The 12,926-nt window shown below is 65.7% G+C and overlaps 1 protein-coding gene across 3 annotated transcripts; it reads left to right on the forward strand.

Moving 5' to 3' along the window:
* Positions 1-306: 306 nt before the first annotated feature.
* On the forward strand, positions 307-11,008 carry DPEP1 (dipeptidase 1). Of its 3 annotated transcripts, none has more exons than XM_045819218.1 (11): positions 307-440; positions 6,491-6,661; positions 8,449-8,581; positions 8,840-8,972; positions 9,077-9,227; positions 9,354-9,423; positions 9,746-9,922; positions 10,015-10,099; positions 10,176-10,251; positions 10,448-10,583; positions 10,659-11,008. In XM_045819218.1, exons 2-11 carry the CDS (start codon positions 6,558-6,560, stop codon positions 10,824-10,826), a joined length of 1,233 nt encoding a protein of 410 aa, XP_045675174.1. In that variant the 5' UTR covers positions 307-440; positions 6,491-6,557; the 3' UTR covers positions 10,827-11,008. The 3 variants fall into 3 exon arrangements, with proteins under 3 accessions (XP_045675174.1, XP_045675175.1, XP_045675176.1); XM_045819219.1 differs by lacking the exon at positions 307-440 and adding an exon at positions 4,221-4,525; XM_045819220.1 differs by lacking the exon at positions 307-440 and adding an exon at positions 6,361-6,385.
* Positions 11,009-12,926: the final 1,918 nt, after the last annotated feature.

Genomic DNA, 12,926 nt, shown 5'->3' on the forward strand with positions numbered 1-12,926 from the left:
ACGCTGCTGTGAGCACGTGTCCACGCTTCTGCGGGGGTGCCCAAGTCTTTCGTAGCTCTTGGCATATGCGTTATATGTTCACAATTAAAATGCACAACAGAAAGAATGGAAAAGCTCGCAGGTGCCGACAGGGGGCGTCCTCTACGATCCGCAAAGCTGGGCGCGGCGGCCCTGGCAGCCCAGGGCAGGGCCCCAAAAGAACGAACAGGGCCACCCGCTTCCTTCCTGCCCAGCCCCCTTGTCTCAGGTACTTCCGCCCCTCCTCACCCCGCCTTCCCCACACTCACGGACACGGGGCTCTGCAGGTGGAAATGGGGCATTTTCACCTTCCTGAGCTCAGGCCTGGGAGGACAACAGGTGGCCGGGGCGGGGCCAGTGCAGCCGCGAGGTCCTGGTGGCCGAGCGCTGGCTGCTGACAAGCCTGCACTGCTGAGGCCAAGGTAAGTGGACTGGGGGCCAATGGGCCGGGGTCGAGGGGAGGTGATGCCACCCACAGAGGGGGGGGACAGGGGCAGGGGGCGAGGTGCTGCCGGAGGGGAGGTGGCCTAGCACAGGCCCAGCCGCAGAGCCCAGGTCCAGCAGGGCGCAGCCTGGGAACAGATGGGTTTCTAGAAGGAGGGTGCGCTGGAGTCGGGCAGGAAACGGGTTTGCAGAGCATCCCCACGCGGGGCTCTTCCGTGTGTCGTCTGGGAAGCGGCGGCCTCCTTGGTCCCGGGACAAGGCCCAGACCTGCAGAGGCTGCCGGGGCCCCTGCCGCCCCTCCTGCCCATGTCCCCACATCTCACTGTCCGCGCTGCCTAGAATGTCCCTCTGTGGCCGCCCGCCCCTCAGGGTGCAGCCGCCTCGTGCTCACGGGGCCGGGCCGGGGTCCTGGCAGCCCTACGCCTCGCTTACAGAAGTTCAGGGAAGGTCGCTGACCTGTGTCTGGCTCCAGGAGGGGGCAGCTGGATGTTGTGGATGGGGCGCCTGCCCCAAATGCGCCCTCTCCTGGCCTCAGCCCCTTGCGCACAGGGGAAGAGATGTGAGGCAAGGGGGTCCCCTCTGTCCATGTGGTGATGTCAGGATGCCTCTGACCACCCACTGGGGCGGGGGCAGCTCTGACAGGCCTCCATGGAACACAGACAGACCCCCAGGGACAGGCAGGCAGGGGAGGCCTGGGCCCCCTTCTCCCCGCACGCTGTCCTGGGCAAATGCAGTAACAGTGGACGACACAGAACTCGTACGCTCTGCCACTCTGTGACCTGGGCTCGGACAGCTCTGAGCCGTGCGGCCTGGGCGTGTGCAGCTGTGCCTCAGTTTCCTGACCTGGGAATGGGGGTGGTCATCTCTGAGCAGCCTCCAGACCCCCCCACCAGGCAGTGACCTCCTGGGTCACAGCTGCAGGAGCCTGACCGGCCACCAGAGGGCAGCCTCAGGGTTGCCAATGGGGTGGACACCTGCCGCCCAGCTCCCCTTGGGGTGTGGGTCGGAGAAGAGCCGCCGCCCCGAGGGGCCCAGCCCCTGAGAGCCCACCAGCCGCAGGCCGAGTCTGGCCCATTTCACGGACGGTGCACACACAGCCTCCTCACAGGCCCGTCTCCTTCAAATCGAGAGTGTCCCATGCCACACCCAGGGGCCAAGGCCGGCCCCAGACACCTTGGTGCCCCGCTGGGAGGGTCAGCCGCGCTTCCGAGGTCATGACCAGAAACTCCCTGTGCTGGATGAGGGGCTGTAAAGGCCCAATCTGCTGACGCAGCGGTAGAACCTCAGGCCCCAGAACTGCCAAGGCTGGGATGAGGGGATCCACCCTCCTGGGGCAGTGTGGCGGCCAAGGCCGCCAACTCACTCACGAGGCCCTGTCAGGCCCTGGCGGGAGCCGAGGTCCCTCAGACACACGTGCACCCACACCAGGTCCAACGCTAAACCGTAGACGCCTGCACAGCCCTCCCTGCGACGCAATCCAGGGCCCCCCCCAGCCACAGGTGGGGGGGATCCACTGGGCGGATTGTGGGGTTGGCTCCTCCGCCCTGGCAGGGGGTGGTGGGTCAGCTCTAGGGACAGCAGGCAGTGGACAAATGCAGCCCTGTGAGGTGCGACCTTCAGGCAGAAAAAAAGGCAGTGAGAAATCCTAATGGCTGTGGGGTGGTTTGGGGGCTGCTAGGGGGGCTGCCACCCCCTTCCCGGGTCCAGAAACTGAGGCACTGGCTGTACAGGCCCAGGCTGCGCGGCTCCGAGCGGTCCGAGCCCCCGGCCACAGGGTGGCAGAGGGCACGCGTCGTGTGTCGACCCGTCACTGCATTTGTTTCTCAGAGCAACATACTTTTCTGTCCCAGGGAGTGACTTACTATTTTCCAGTGCCGGGGCCTCCGGGGGAAGGAGCTGGGATGGGATGGTGGCGACCCCCTGTCCCTTCAGACTCCCTGACAAAACACATCAAAGATAAAACGAGGACTTTCAAGATCGTGACAGTGACCCTGAAGCCCGGGGCTTGCCCAGGATGCGGTCCCGCCAGAGCCTCTGAGGTTGTCCCCATCCTGCCTTCCCAGCGGGACCCAGGCCCTGGCTCCGAGCGGGAACATGCGGGTGACAGCTGGGGGGACCCAGGGCCCCTCGGCCCCAGAAACAGTGGAGAAGCCGATGGAAGAATGGAGGTGGGGGTCCTGGCCCCCGACTTCCTCCGGAGCCTCGGGGGGAGGGGCCGCCCCCAGTGTGGGTGCACATCCTCGCACGGCCGCTCCGCCCAGCCCCTCACTCGCCAAACTCTGCGTCTGCTCTCCAGGGGCCCCTGTGCCCCCCAGGACCACAGATGGGGGAGCAGGGAGTGGGGGTGTCCAGGGGAAGCAGGTACCCCTGCCACCTGACAGCATCCATCCCCACACTTGTCTGCTGCCCCTGGCCCCACGAGGACTCCTGACCCCGAGGTGGGGGTGGGGAGAGGGTGTGGGCTCAGGGAGCCCAGGATCCGTCAACTGTGAGGAGGGGGGGCTGGCCTGCTGGGGCCCTCAGGAGCCTCTTCCTCTGTTTTAATTCATCCGATTTCCCGCCTTCGCGCACATGCCAAAAATGTGACGGAGAACAGGAAGTAACACCATTAAAGGCAGAAATCTCTCTCCCCACTCCTGGCCTTCCCACCCGAGGTCGGTGCCAATGCAGCGCTCCAGCCGGCTCTGCATGAGGGTCTTGTCCGAATGTGGAGCTGGGGGACCACCCCACAGCCTAGGCCACTGTTGGAGGTGCCCAGAGCCCAGGGAGCCCTGTCCTGCCCTCCCCGGGGCACAGGGCCCCTCAGCCCCTCTCCTGGGCCCCCACTCCCCGTGGGCTGTTCACAGCCAGCCCGGCCCAGGGCGGAGGGTCAGGGAGCCAGGCGGCAGCCCTCACAGGGCTGTGGGCCCCTACTTGCATGCCCCCTCCATCAGAGCCCCTTCTCACTCTGGCCCCCCGGGCTCTGAAGTGCAGGGAGACCCCCACCTGGCCCCCAGGACCGTCACTGTGTCCCCGTCCGTCCTCCCTCATGTGACACTGGAACCTTCACAGCAGCAGTGCCCCGACTGGGGACTCCTGTCTTCCATTTAGAGACAGCGACCGGCAGACAGTGGGCAAGGGTCGGGGGTGGGCATCTCCACAGCAACCCCACTGAACAGCTGGGACCCTCGGTGGGGACGGCACAGCCCACTGGGGTGTGCCCCCCGACCCCAGCCTCAGACCTCAGAAACCGCTTGGTGGAGCCACCCCCAGCTGGGCCTTCCTCACATTCCCACCTGCGGCAGCTGGACTGAGGGGAGATCGCTCGCAGCCCCCCCACATGTGTGGGCTCCAGTGCCCCCCAGTCCTGCACCAGGGGGGTCCCCAGACAGTGTGGGCGCCAGGAAAGCTGCCTGGGCTGGAATCCCCAAGTCCTTAGCTGACCACTGACAGGGGTGTCACAGGCCCAGCACCGGGCCCCCTCTCTGCTGCCCGCCCCCCCCCCCCCCCACCTAAGTTAGCTCTCCCGTGGAGACGCTCCCCACAGCACCACCCGAGGACCTGGACTCGGCCACACACACAGCCCCTGCATCCTGCCGGTCCTGGGCCCAAGCCCAGCCTGCGGGTCAGAGGGAGCCTGTGCCCCCCTCCCTCACCCCCCCCCCGCCCACCGCCCAGCCAACTGAGGCTTCACTCGCGTCTGCAGAAACCACAAGCAGCTGACATGTGTTGGACATTCAGCTCCTTGTCCTGCTCTGTGGTGTCACAAAGGCCCTTGGGATGTTTTATCTGTAAGAAGTAGACTTCTTGTGCAAGTGAAGCTGGCTGGAGAACTTAGGGAAGGGCCGAAACTTGAGAAAAACAACCACCCCCAAGCTCAGTACCAGGGAGCTGGGCGGCCTGAGGCAGGTCCCAGCAGCACCCTCCTCCTGCTGGGGGGCTCGGCAGAGGACCACGGACCTGGGCTCTGGGATCCCCCACCTCTGGAGCCCCTGGGTGGGGGCACGCCTGCCAGTGCATCTGTTAGTGGGCACCTGCTGTATACTCAGTGAGGCCCGAGTGTGAACTGGGGGGAGACAGACAGGTGAGTGCATCATGGGGCCGGCGAGGGGGGTGCACAGGCTGGGGCTCTGGGGTTCTCCAGGGGATGGAGGGCAGATCAGAGCAGGGGTACCTGGTGTTGGGTCGAGGGGGAAAAGGGTGGCTTCTGGGGTCAGGGAGGCGGTGAGATGAGGCTGGGGCCCTGCTCCTGTCAGGACTCCCTAAAGGAGGACCCGCTGCTGTGCCAACTGGGGGGATCCCAGGGCCTCCCGCCCGGATGTACAGCCCCCCTGGGGAGCATGGGCTGAGGGCAGGACCACCTGGTGGGTGAGGAGAAGCCACCAGTCTGTGAGCTGCAAGGTCACCAGGGGCTGGGAGCTCAGTGGGAGAGGACGAAGGCCAGCGGTGCCCAGCCTTGGGCTGCTGGCCAGGCCCCCAGGGCAGCTGCACCAGGAGACAGAGCCAGGGGACAGGCAGACGCCAGGCCGGCCACAGCCTCGAGAGAGAGGGGTCAACGTCACAGCACTGCGAGCGTGTGGGCCTCGCTCGGACAGGTGACAGGTGACACGAGAGGTGGGAACCGGGCTTGGAAACGAGCGCAGTGGGCACTTGGCTGGAGGCGAGCTCTGGCCCTGCCTACAGCAGCCGCCGGCTCACTCTGCACCGAGCCCGTCGTCTGGAGGGCCCCGCTGCCCCTGCGGCTGCACGCCCAGGCGCTGCAGACGGAGGCACAGAGGCCACAGCTGCTGGAGGAAAGGCTGCGAACCGGCCACAGGCGCAGATAAACAAATGAGGAAAACAAGTCCGGTCAGCCCAGGACAGTCAGCCCAGGACAGACACCTTGGACAGCAGACGCACACTCTCTCCACACCCAGAACCGGTGTGGACACATCGACAGCCACCAATGCACCAGGAGCCACTCCTGAGAAATTCAGGGTGTGATTCCCTGAGGGAAATATGGAGTGATCAGGCTGGGAACAGAAGAAAAGCAGGAGGAAACGTAGAAGGGGACAGAAAACGCAGGGACAGAAGACTGGCGCGAGAGGGCCCTCGACCCAGGGAGGGCGTGTGTCCGACGAGGGCAGAGGGGAGCGAACCTGCAGGCTGAGCCGGCCGCGGGAGGTTGCTCGGAGGGCTCCCGCCCACCGCACGAGCTCCGCTGGGGTCTGCAACTCGGGGGGCCCCACGTGGGGCGGCTGAGGGGCTGGTTCTCACCAAGGAGCCCCTAAGGACTGGGGTGGCACCCACAGCGTCCTTCCTAGAAACGTCATCCCGTCACCGGCGTGCGGAAAACACCGGCAGCTGACGCTGTCGGAGAGAGCACCGATGTCCTCGTGGTCCAGGGCCACAGAGAGCCCTGGTGGGGCCGGGCCGGCCGGGGAAGTCAGGACGCCGGCCCTCCTTTGCCTAGAAGTCGGATGGATGTTTTGTTCATCGTGGATTATATCTGCACAAATGTGTTAACTTTTTTAAGTATTGTGCTAAAATGCTAATTCCTGCAGTGACTGGGGTTTCTGGTGCCCCCAGTCTGACAGTCGTGCCCGGGCAAGTGCTGCATTGTCACTGTGTCCAGCTTTGTGCCCCTGGGATGGGCTGAGCCCAGGCCCGGGAGGTGGTCCAATGGGCGTCGGGTGCCGAGGGCCCTGGAGACTGGAGGCTGCAGCCGGCGGGGAGAGGACCCCGGCTAGCAGAGGACGCAGACGGTCGCGGACCCTGCCCGCCGGAGCCCGCAGCAGGACCAGGGGGCCCTGCGAGGGACTCGGGGTGCAGATGCCGGCACTGGTAGGCGTGGTGGGAGCGAAGTTCACCTCACTTCCAGCTCTTGTTTGCTGACCTCAGGCCCGGCCCTGACAGAGGCAATAACAGCGCAGCCCTGGGCTGCGGAGTCACGGGCCGGCCGCAGGTGAGGGACGTGGCACCTGCCCCAACCCCCCCCCCCCCCGCCAGGAATGTGCCGACGGCTCATAAACAGCCATCACCTGAACAAAGGCCCCGCACTGTCTTCCAGCCGCGGCTCATCCTCCGTGCACTAGTCAGGCCCGGTGCAGTGTGGCGGCAGGGCCCTGGGGACTGCCATGTGGGCCAGCTGGTGGCTCTGGCCCCTGGTGGCCATCTGCACTGCAGACAGGTTCCAGGAAGAGGCGAAGAAAATCATGCAGGCCAACCCTCTCATTGACGGGTAAGTGGCCACTGGGGGGCCAAGGGCTGGGGGTTGGGGGCCGGGAGCGAGGCCAGGTGCCCCTGACTTGAGGCAGTCCCCTGCCCTGCCATCGCAGGGGACTTGGGGCAGTGGGCATCGAGAGAGGGGGTCCCAGTGCAGGTGCTGGGGGCTGTACGGAGGTCCGATGGGCCCGGCAGTCGGGAATAGTTAGAGAGCCAGGATGTGGGCGCCTGGGACTGTGCGGAGGCCTGGAAAGCCAAAAGGAGGTGGACGGAGTCAAAGCCAGTGACGGCAGGTCCGCCAGCATTAGCACCTCTCGCAGCCAAACGCAGCTTCGACAACAGGGAAGCCTGGGGGGACCCTGGCACGGCGTCCCACAGGGCAGGGGCTCAACGAGGCTCCCCTCCCCGGGCCACCTCAGGGCCCACAGGGGCTGCACGAGCTCCGGCTGCTCTGCCTGCCTGCCACCAGCCGGGATGCAGGGGCAGCAGGGGGCAACGGCTGTCACAGGACAAAGTTGCATGGCCACACCCAGCCGAAAGAGGACAGAAGTACCTCTTTCTTCTTTAAGATTTTATGTGTTTATTTTTAGAGAGAAGGGGAGGGAGGGAAAAAGAGAGGGAGAGAAACAGTGATGTGTGGTTGCCTCTCCTGCGCCCCCTGCTGGGGGCCTGGCCCGCAACCCAGGCATGTGCCCTGACTGGGAATCGAACCAGCGACCCTTGGTCCGCAGGCCAGTGCTCAATCCACTAAGCCGCACCAGCTGGGGCAGGAAATGTCTGTTTTGAATGGCCACGTGCCCTGCTTAAAGTGGGGGGAGGGTCTGTTACCAAGGGAGAGGAGGAGAACACCGCCAGCAGTGCCCCCGCAGCAGCTGCACACGAGTGCCGGCTGTGCACCCCCTCCTGGCACCTGGAAACCTCGCCGCCGCCCAGCATGCCGCCCGGACCACACAGATATGCAGGGTGGGCTGTGACTCGAGATGGCGGGGTGCCCCTCCCTCTGGGAGGCAGCTGAAGGGGGGATTGGATTTCCTAGGTAGATGGGGGAGGGGGGCCTCCAGGAAAGGCGTGATGTCCCCTCAGAGGCCTGGTGCACCTCTGCCCCAGGGACAGCGCCCGGACTCTGGACCTGCCCCCACTCAGGCAGCAAGGCGTCCTGACCCCCAGCCCAGTCCCCTCAAATCAGCATAGAGCCCCTCCCCCCACCCAGGGTGCGGGCAGCTTCCGGGGTCTGTGATGGCGCTCACAGAGGCAGGGGCGGCGTGCTGGGGGGGCCCCCCCGCAGTGGCACCTAGGGCCCCAGGCGTCCCAAGGACAAAGCCTCAGGCCCAGACCACACTGGGTTAGGAACCCAGAAGACCCCCGCCTGGAGGGCCTGTGCATGTGTGCCCACACATCGGTGTGCATGGGCACAGGCGTGTACTCACACGCTGTGACTGGTAAAGCCCAGCTTCCGGCTGGTGGTCTGCGTGGACCTGAGACTCTGCATTCTGATCAGCTCCCACGGTCTGTGTGGCTTCTACACACACACACACACACACACACACACACACACACACACTGCACCTAGGAAAGGTCTCCCCTTGGAGGGAAGACCTAAGCATTTACAGCCCTCAGCTGTAAGCGCAGGTGACCTGACTCAGGTGTGTGTAGGTAATGAGTAACCTATGACCCGAGGGCAGCCTTAGTCCTAAGCCTGTGAGAAGCAGGAATTCGACAGGGGACAGAGGCCAGGGACAGAGCTGGGAGCCCCCCGCCCCAGTGGCCTCGCTGACCTGCCTCCCTTCCCCTCTCCTGGCCCAGGCACAACGACCTGCCCTGGGTGATGCTCAAAAGGTTCCACAATCAGCTTGGGAATGAGGAGGCTGACCTGAGCCACCTGGCCGACACCCACACCAACATCCCCAAGCTGAAGGCGGGCCTTGTGGGGGGCCAGGTACGGCTGGGCTGGCCCCGCACTCCCTTAGGTTGGGGATCCACCTCGTCCCTCCCTGGGGTCCTGGCTACGATGCAGCCCCTCTCTGGTGGCAGCACACCTGACCTCCTTGGGGCTTCGGAGCTTGGGAGGGAGCTCTGACGGCCATGCAGGCTGCAGAGACTGCTTCCAGAACTGGAGGAGCCAGCCCGACATTCCTATGCTTATGGAGGGAGGGGCCTTGGGGCCTCGGGTCCTAGCTCCCCCCCCGCCCCCCAGTTCTGGTCCGCGTACGTGCCCTGCGACACCCAGAACAAGGACGCCGTGAGGCGAACGCTGGAGCAGATGGATGTCATCCACCGCATGTGCCAGAAGTACCCTGAGACTTTTGTGTGCGTCACCAACAGCAAAGGTGAGTGCCCACCCAGCCAGCTGCCCCGGCCCTCACCTCGCCCCGAGTGGAGGGGGCGCATCTGCTGTCCAGACACCCACGGCCCCGTGCGGCTCTGCTCCCAGGCATCCGACAGGCCTTCCAGGACGGGAAGGTGGCCAGTCTGATTGGCGTGGAAGGCGGCCACTCCATCGACAGCAGCCTGGGCGTCCTGCGGGCGTTGTACCACCTGGGGATGCGGTACCTGACCCTCACACACAGCTGCAACACGCCCTGGTGAGCGGTCCCCGGGGCCTGGCTGGGGAGAGGCTGCAGTTGGGCTTGGATGCAGCCCTGCTGCTCTGGGTCCTGACGGGGGTGGGGCGGGGGTGGGGTGGGGATGACAACTCTCCTCCCTCCCAGGGCCGACAACTGGCTGGTGGACAAGGGGGATGACAAGGCCCAGAGCCAAGGCCTGTCGCCCTTTGGGGAGGTGAGTGACAGATGCGAGAACCAGTCACCCTCAGAAAAGACGTGACCTGGAGACTGGTGTCCCCCACCTGCTGGGGCCTCCATTTCCTCACTCATGAAGGGAAGTTGGCTGGGGTCGTCTGAGGGCGGGCATCCAGCTGGAACCTGCTGGTCATTCGAGTGACCCCGACCTTCTAGCCATGGGGCCCCTGCCCAAAAGCACCCCCTGCCTAGACCTCTCAGGGGGCAGGAGTGAACCCCACGAGGCTGCACCCGCACGAGAGTGCACCGCCCCCATGGCCGGGGCAGGCTCTCCCAGCCCCCTGAGGCACGTGTGCCCACAGAGCGTGGTGCGGGAGCTGAACCGGCTGGGCGTGCTCATCGACCTGGCGCACACGTCCGTAGCCACCATGAAGGCTGCTCTGAACCTGTCTGTGGCCCCGGTCATCTTCAGCCACTCCTCCGCCTTCCAGCTGTGCCAGCACCGGCGGAACGTGCCGGACGATGTGCTGCAGCTGGTGGTGAGGCGCCTCTAGGCCCGGGCGGGCCCCGGGCTCCGGGTGGGGGCCACGCGGGCTGCCCCACGCCCACAGCTCCCCTCTGTCCTGAGCAGAGGAAGAACGGCGGCCTGGTGATGGTGAACTTCTACAATGACTACGTCGCCTGCCAACAGCAGGCCAACCTGTCCCAAGTAGCAGGTAGGTGGGTGTGAGCCGCCGCAGCTGAGCGGGAAGGCACCTCTGGCAGGACCCACACATGCAGCCTCCCTTGCAGACCACCTGGACCACATCAAGAAGGTGGCAGGGGCCGGAGCGGTGGGCTTTGGTGGGGACTTCGACGGTGTCTCGAGGTAAGGGCGGAGACTGTGCCTGGTATGGTGACCCCCAGCTCCCCGTCATGAGGGGCTAGAGGGGTAAGTGTCCCAGCAGGCCTCCTCTGGAGGACACCCCCTCAGGCCCCCAGTGCCTCAGGGTGGGGAGGCAGATGGGTCCCCAGACCCCTGACCCCCGGGCGGAGGAGCCAGGTCCTCTCCGTGCTCCTCTCAGGCTCCCCACGGGGCTGGAGGACGTGTCCAAGTACCCAGACCTGATCGCTGAGCTGCTCAGGAGGCAATGGACAGAGGCGGAGGTCAGGGGTGCCCTGGCCGACAACCTGCTGAGGGTGTTTGAGGCGGTGGAGCAGGTGAGGAGGGCTCCCGCTCACCCAGCCCCTAGCCGGGCAGGCGGGCAGGAGGCCCGACCGTGTGTGTGTCCGCAGGCGAGCAACCACAGCAGCCCCCCCTCGGAGGAGCTCATCCCGAGGGAGGAGCTCGAGGACTCCTGCAGGACCTACTATGGCTACTCGGAGGCCCCCAGTCTCCACCGCCAGCCGGGGGCCCTGCTGGCCTCCCTTGCCACTGCCCTCCTCAGCCTGAGACTTCTGTGACACCCCGGGGCCCGCATGCCCTGGGCTCTGGGAGCACCCCAGGCTCCAGGAACACAGCTCCCCGCACATGACTGGCCTGTCCTGAGCAGGCACCTGGGCACACCTGGGCAGCACGCTGCGGGGGCGGGCACTCGGGACAAAGGCCCACAGAGGACCCTCAATAAAGGCACCCACCTTGTTGAGTCCTGAGGCTGTGTGTCACCCTGGAGGGGCCCCCTGCAGATCCCAGGACACATCTGGTGACCCGGCCCCTGGCTGGACGTCCAGGCCCCGGAGGGCCCTGGTCTCGGAAGGACTCGGGGTCTGAAGGGGGATTCGCACATCACTGCTGGGGGAGGGGTCTTTAAAAACACAGCTCCAGCGCTCCCCCCATACTCGTACAGACACGCATGCCCACACACTCATGCCCTCCCCGTTATGCCTGCACATGTGCACGCACACCTGCATGTGTACATGCACACCTACACACCTGCACATGTATGCACCACTGCACACACACAGGCACACTACATGTGCGCCGACCACCCCCTGGGCTCAGCCTCTGTTGACAGACCGGAAGTGAGGGTGGGCAGCAGGCCTCGGGACCACTCTGCAGTGTCTGCTCACCACAGGGAATACTGTCCTAACACAGTCCTGCTGGACCCTGCTGGGCAAAGCTCATGGGGGGGAGCAGCGCCCCCTGCTGGGCATCCCGTGCATGTGTCCTGAGATGAACAGCCCCGAAGGCTACAGACCCAGCGTGGGAGCCCAACACACCTGGGTCCTCTCCAGGCCTGAGACGGCCCCTGTGCACAGGCTGATGCCGGGCGTGGCCCCATGCAGCCCCTCTGTGAGGCAGTGTGAACCCCAGTCCATGGGCACAGGCCCCGCCAACCCTGGCTGGCTGGGACCTTCTCCAGAAGGTGCCTTAATGGGTGTCTGCTGGTCACTGAGATCAGATTCATGTTTAAGGGAAAACAGCCAGGGCCTCTGCAGAGCTGGTGCCCCCGCCAACCTTCCCACGTGCCAAGGGTCCCCCGGGGCTCATGTTCCCCTGAGGAGGGTATCAATGCTTGACCTGAATAGTCACACCACATTCAACTGCACCAGAGAGAGGCTGGACCTCAGAACCCCCAGGGCCACTGAACGGTCACTCGTCAGCAGGGACACACCCACCAGCCCTCCCAAGGAGGGGCAGCGCCCCACGACCACTGGAGTCCTGGCCACCCCCTACCCAGGGGCCGCCCCAGTGCAGCCACCACCCCACAGCACAGAGCCCTCAGGGTGCGGGCACGTCCCAACAGTGTCTGCACCTCGGTCACTCGGGGACGTGCTACCTAGCACTCCGGCCGGGTGCATGGCAGCCCCAGGGCCCTCAGGGTGGGGGCAGCAGCGGTGGAGGGTCACCCATAATGGGATACAAGGGACTCTCACAGACAGCTGACCACCTCCTCGCCGAGGGCACGGTGACAAGGAGCGTCACCGATGTGCCGGGGGCCACGGCCAGGACTCTGCCCACACTGTCCTCTGCCCGGTCAGGCTCGGGCTGGCGCGGTCGTGCTGACACCCTGTGCCGGGACGCCGAGCAGGGACTGCACGCGTGGCAGCTGGGTGTGGAGGACGGGGAGGGCCGGCCTGAGACCCGGCAGAGCGAACTCGCTGGGTCTCCAGCACACGCAGGGCGCGGGGGCGGCTTCTGGCCCGGCGGGAGAATCCCACGACACCCGCGGTCCGTGTCGGAACAAGGCACGGCAGCGGCAGGCAGGGCAGCGGCCCCCAGGGACAGAGCCACACACAGGAAGCCGGCCAGAGGACGACGGGCATCGGGGCGTGACGCCCGAGCGTCCGCAGTCATCCAAGTCCTCCCACCAGGTGCTCAGCGGGGGCCGAGGCTGGCCGACACCACCCGTCCCGGCTGGGCAGCGCCACGGCGGTCAGTCCTGCGGCAGGACTCCCTGCTCCGCCTATCACGTGCACCCGACCAGGAGTTGAATGTGGGGGACACTGCTCCGCCCAAGCAGAAGCAGAAAATTATTTAAAGGTAAAAACCCCAGCATCTGCCTGTCCAGGCAGCGCCTGAGAGCCTGCAGCCCCGGGCCCGGCTGCCATCCCCCAGGTGTC

The sequence above is a fragment of the Phyllostomus hastatus genome, unplaced genomic scaffold, assembly GCF_019186645.2.
Source record: "Phyllostomus hastatus isolate PE091 unplaced genomic scaffold, TTU_PhHast_1.1 phas_scaffold_345, whole genome shotgun sequence".
NCBI classification, from domain to species: domain Eukaryota; kingdom Metazoa; phylum Chordata; class Mammalia; order Chiroptera; family Phyllostomidae; genus Phyllostomus; species Phyllostomus hastatus.